The sequence below is a fragment of the Fibroporia radiculosa genome, assembly GCF_000313525.1.
Source record: "Fibroporia radiculosa TFFH 294 genomic supercontigs, scaffold926, whole genome shotgun sequence".
In the NCBI taxonomy this organism is placed as follows: domain Eukaryota; kingdom Fungi; phylum Basidiomycota; class Agaricomycetes; order Polyporales; family Fibroporiaceae; genus Fibroporia; species Fibroporia radiculosa.
In genome coordinates this window covers 66,241-71,142 of record NW_012133248.1, presented here as the reverse complement: position 1 = coordinate 71,142, position 4,902 = coordinate 66,241, and the positions used below count along the sequence as shown (strand labels likewise).

General features: G+C 50.9%; 2 protein-coding genes across 2 annotated transcripts; one reads left to right on the top strand and one right to left on the bottom strand.

The window, feature by feature from the left end:
- Positions 1 to 297: 297 nt before the first annotated feature.
- FIBRA_01822 (uncharacterized protein) lies at positions 298 to 1,072 on the top strand (the record flags this gene model as incomplete). Its single annotated transcript, XM_012323691.1, has 4 exons — positions 298 to 383; positions 440 to 463; positions 514 to 751; positions 812 to 1,072. The coding sequence occupies 4 exons, from the start codon at positions 298 to 300 to the stop codon at positions 1,070 to 1,072; spliced, it is 609 nt and encodes a 202-aa protein (XP_012179081.1).
- An 804-nt stretch (positions 1,073 to 1,876) lies between these two features.
- FIBRA_01821 (uncharacterized protein) lies at positions 1,877 to 3,717 on the bottom strand (the record flags this gene model as incomplete). Its single annotated transcript, XM_012323690.1, has 11 exons — positions 1,877 to 2,132; positions 2,186 to 2,335; positions 2,391 to 2,602; positions 2,650 to 2,885; positions 2,940 to 3,118; positions 3,183 to 3,217; positions 3,278 to 3,347; positions 3,402 to 3,454; positions 3,508 to 3,543; positions 3,601 to 3,647; positions 3,699 to 3,717. The coding sequence occupies 11 exons, from the start codon at positions 3,715 to 3,717 to the stop codon at positions 1,877 to 1,879; spliced, it is 1,293 nt and encodes a 430-aa protein (XP_012179080.1).
- Between the last annotated feature and the right edge of the window lie 1,185 nt (positions 3,718 to 4,902).

Here is a 4,902-nt window from a genome sequence, read left to right as displayed (position 1 = left end):
TGTAACGGTCTCTTGCTGGCAAGAATAACTGAATGCTTACTATTTTTTGTCTGTAACAGACTTGAAACGTAAATTCATTACGATTCTCCAACACTACTCGCCCAAGGAGCGACAGATGCACGTACATTTGACATGTGCAATCGCAAGTGTTTCATCGCGCGCCAAATAGTTCAGAGCTAACTACAGAGGATGAATCCCTTTGTACTTGGATTTCATCCTGCTCGTCGAACTGCGCTATACATACGCCATAGACACCCTGAAACCCGCAAAAGTTTCAAATCTTGACTCGCAGTCGCTATGGCTTCCCGCATGCACCAGATGGACCCTGCTCTCAGGGAGGAGCTGCGTAAGTTGGCTGCAAAGCAAGAGGGGGGGCCAGGAAGGTGCGTGCAGTTGTAGGTCCTGTGCGTCTTGTCCCTCATGTCAATAACATCTGCAGGCCGCTACAGGAATTGCTTCAGAGGTGAGATAATAATTAATTGATTACCGTGTGTCATTGACGATCTCCTACAGTGACGAACCGCTGAAGGGCGCCGAGTCTCAGCGACTCAGGTCATATTTTACTTCCAACCGCATGGAACCGAGCCGCGATCTTGACGACCTCGATCGCGTGATTTTCAAAGGTAATCTCGACCTTGTCAAGGATACCTTCACTGCTCTTGCCCCGTCCCATATCCCCAGGCTGCCTCCAAGGAAGAGGCGCGCGCAGCAGCTGCAGAAAGCGTATATAAAATGCGATGGGGTCCCACGCGTGTCCCGGTGTGCAACCTGATTCTCCTTGCCTCTCATCAATCCCCCGATGCGCACAAAGCACTTCGGCATTGCTCGCTGGCTCATCGCTGAGGCAAAGGTCCCCGTGGACGGTACGGACCTTTCCGGCTCGCAGGCGATTTATCATGCTATTTCCACCAAACCGGCGTTCGACCCCGAATACGCGCAGATTCTCTACGATGCTGGTGCGGACGCGTGCCACCGCAACCGTTACGGTGGTACTGCCGCGCATGAGATTGCGTTGACTTGGGAGTTCAAGAACAAAGAGGTCCTCCAGCGTGCAGGCAACGCGCTCGCGTAGTTCCTTGCGCACGGTGGGGACATTGACGTTAAGGACAACGATGGGATGACCGTACGGCAATGCGTAGAGAGTTCCCGCAAGCTTGGCATGCACTTCCCTACGATGGCAGTCATGGACGCAGAAGACGAACAAAGACAGAGGCTAGCGGCGGTAATTTGCGCGTTCTGCGGACGAGTGCCGCAGGATGGAACGGTCCTCAAGCAGTGTTCGCGGTGCAAGAAGGCCACGTATTGCGCGCCGGGCGAATGTCAGAAGCGAGATTGGCCAAAACACAAGCAAAAATGCAAGCAGTCTAAGCAGGGGGCCTAGGTGATTTGCCTCGATCCGAATGCGTTTCTTAAATTCCTCTTAAAGCTGTTCATTAATAATATAGTTAGCACTTACCTGAATGTCAAGCACATAATTTGTATGCTAAGTTCACTTATTACGTTGGGATCTGCACCTTGGAAGGGATCTTAAATTGTAACTCAAGTTTTTCATGAGGCTTGAAGCTTTGAAGACTTTCTCAAATCCACATACAGGTAAATGGAGATAAACACTGATTGCGGAATGAGCACGTTGAGGCCCTACTCTATCAACACTACCACAGATACTATGAGACATCTCATTCGCCCTTCCCGTCTCATGTCGCACCGCGACGCCATGCGCCCACCCAACACCGGACGCGAAAGCGCAGCTAGCCGTCAACCACTAGGGATGTTGAGAATCCCTTCCCACTACCTTTTCATTGGCGAGGGCACGTTGAGGCCGTCGATCGTCTCCAATACTTACACCACGTTCAGTTCACCATACACGATGACGAGCTTAGTAGCGGTAGTGGAGGGGCTTATAAGGACCCTGGACGGGGATGTCGAGGTACTTCGATTGCTCGGTCGAGAGGACCGTAAGCTTCACGTTGAGCTTCTCAAGGTGCGCACGCGCGACCTCCTCATCAAGTTCCTTGGGAAGCATGTGCACACCGAGTGGGAAGGCGGCAGAGTTGGTCCAGAGGGCAATTTGCGCAAGAACTTGGTTCGTGAACGAGAAGGACATGACGAATGACGGGTGGCCGGTGGCACATCTACGAGTGATGGCATCAGCATAGATAACGGACACCAATGGCAGACTACATACCCGAGGTTGACGAGACGACCCTCCGCCAACAAAAGCACATGACGACCGCTCGCCAACGTGTAGCGATCAACCTGTGGCTTGATGTTGACGACGCTGGTTGAGTTGGCCTTCAACCAGGCAACGTCAATCTCGACATCGAAGTGACCAATGCTGGGTTCAATGTCAGCGATCAATCATCAATTAGAACAACATGATGAACACTTACTTGCAAACAATGGCATCCTCTGGCATCACAGCGAAGTGCTTTCCGGTAATGATATCACGGTTGCCCGTGGTAGTGACAAACACATTGCCGCGGGGAGCAGCCTCCTCCATTGGAATGACCTCATAGCCTGCCATCGCAGCTTGGAGTGCGTTGATGGGGTCAATCTCGGTCACAATGACACGAGCACCGTACGCAGCAAGTGATTGAGCACACTATGGGAATTGTAAGGAGATGAATCTCATGGAAAGGCCGTACTTACACCCTTGCCAACGTCACCGAAACCTGCGACAACTGCAACCTTGCCTGCAAGCATAACATCGGTAGCACGCTTGATACCATCTACAAGAGACTCGCGGCAGCCGTAGTAGTTGTCAAATTTAGACTTCGTAACCGAGTCATTGACGTTAATAGCAGGGACCTTGAGTTTGCCCTCCTTCATCTTGCGGTACAGGTGGTGAACACCAGTCGTAGTCTCCTCAGACAGACCACGGATGCCTATCGCAATGAATCGGTGAGTATCTTCATACTGGACACAACAAATTCACTTACCAGAGAGGAATTGAGGGTACTTATCATGGACTAAAGTGGTGAGATCACCGCCGTCGTCAAGGATCATGTTCAATGGCTGTCCGCCCGAGAAAGCACAAAGGGTCTGCTCAATGCACCAGTTGTACTCGTCCTCTGTCTCACCCTTCCACGCGTAGACAGGGATTCCTGTCGCAGCAATACTAGATCGATCGGCAAGATCGAAGGTGAACCAAGATCCCTCCCACAGTGGCAAAAAACACTCACGCAGCAGCAGCATGGTCTTGGGTAGAGAAAATGTTCTGTGGGATTATCCCAATTAATGTGGGGAGATAATGGGAATCCCTGAGACATGAACTCACGCATGATGACCACGCGACCTCAGCACCAAGTACCACCAAAGTCTCGATAAGCACGGCAGTCTGGATGGTCCTAAATGGGAATGACTCAGTCCACGCATCAAGCACGCGAAGGATCTACACCGACATGTGGAGGCACCCTGCGATACGAGCGCCCTTTAGGGGCTTCGCTGCGCCGTACTAGACAATCTGGCTCAGTACAGGTCTCAATGGGATATGATCGAGGAAATCACCTTCGTCCTCATGTACATCAGACCGGGCATTTCATTCTATATTAGTTGAACATAGGCTAGGCAACGTAAAACGAGCGGCTATATGCTACAGACCTCAGCGAGCTCAATCTCCTTGCGACCGAACGCAGCCAGAGAAATGTCTGCGCCCATCGAGTCAGCGAGAATCGATGTATAACATGATAAAGACCCACCAGCAACCTTGAAAACCATTTTGACTACTGCGTAGACTGGAGGGCGGTGATATGGGTGGAAGATGGGGGAAAGAGAAAGAGGGTGAGAACTGGTGCGATTCCGTTCCCGATTTTATTTTGACTACACTTCCCTTCAGAGGCTACGCACGTGATGCCGGCCGCCGCCGAGTGGCTAAGGCCAAAGTCAGAACGCATCGTTTATTCTGCTCGTGTTGACTCGTGGTTCACTCGTGTTGTTCGCGCGTTTCTGATTGACACTTGGGCATGGCCAGTCCACAGCAAGCGAAGAACTTGACTGGGGTGCACGGAAAGTGTCGTCTTGCCGAGATCATTCAGTACAAATGCGACGCCGAAACGGACGACGAGGGTCGCCCGCAGTTTCACTGCTGGCCTGTTCTACGTATCTTTAGAATGTATATATTGCGCAACGTGTCCACTTATTGTGAGATAAGCATCTAACGTACGACTTTACAGGTGCCCGGGTCGTCCTGCCGTGGAAATGACAAGGTACATCGATGTGGACATGGACAATGGCCAGGTGTCCCTTCCTCCTGAGTCCAGGCGAGTGTTTCTTGATCAGTCTAGCGGCATGCGGGACTAAGACAGGAGCACAATAGTCAAGTACTGCCGAAGGGGAAGCCGTGGCGGGATGTGATAAGCTACGAGGATGGGCACTCCCGCACGGAATGAAACTACATATGGGTGGTTGGTTCAGACAAACCGCTGCTACGTCGAAGCAGTCCTCTGCGTTTCTAAACCCGTCCAACATCATTGTACCCGGTGATTCTCGATGGTCTCCTGTTCGGTTAGAAAATTTGCTACTTTGGCAGCTTATATGTGGAGCCAGGGGTATCGCCCTTGTCGTTGTCAGGTATTTCATCACAGGCCAATTTGACAGATGATGTTCAAACACCTGAAATATTCCAGTTGTATGATGTTCATCTGCAAACAAAGAAATCACCGTTTCACGCAATGGAAAGGTGTCGGAAAGACATCACAAAGGTGCCAATTGAATTGAGTAAGCCTTTCCCCCCGTGAAAAGTGGACTTTTCCTCGTTGGGAAAATGGTCATTTCTTTGCTGTGCTAGAGTTTCATTTACATGCGTTTAGTACCTCAACAGGCATACAGTACGAATAAAGAAATCAGCCCGCATAAATTCTAGCATTGTGCTGTCCTATTAGGAGCTGACCATTAAGAGCTCGC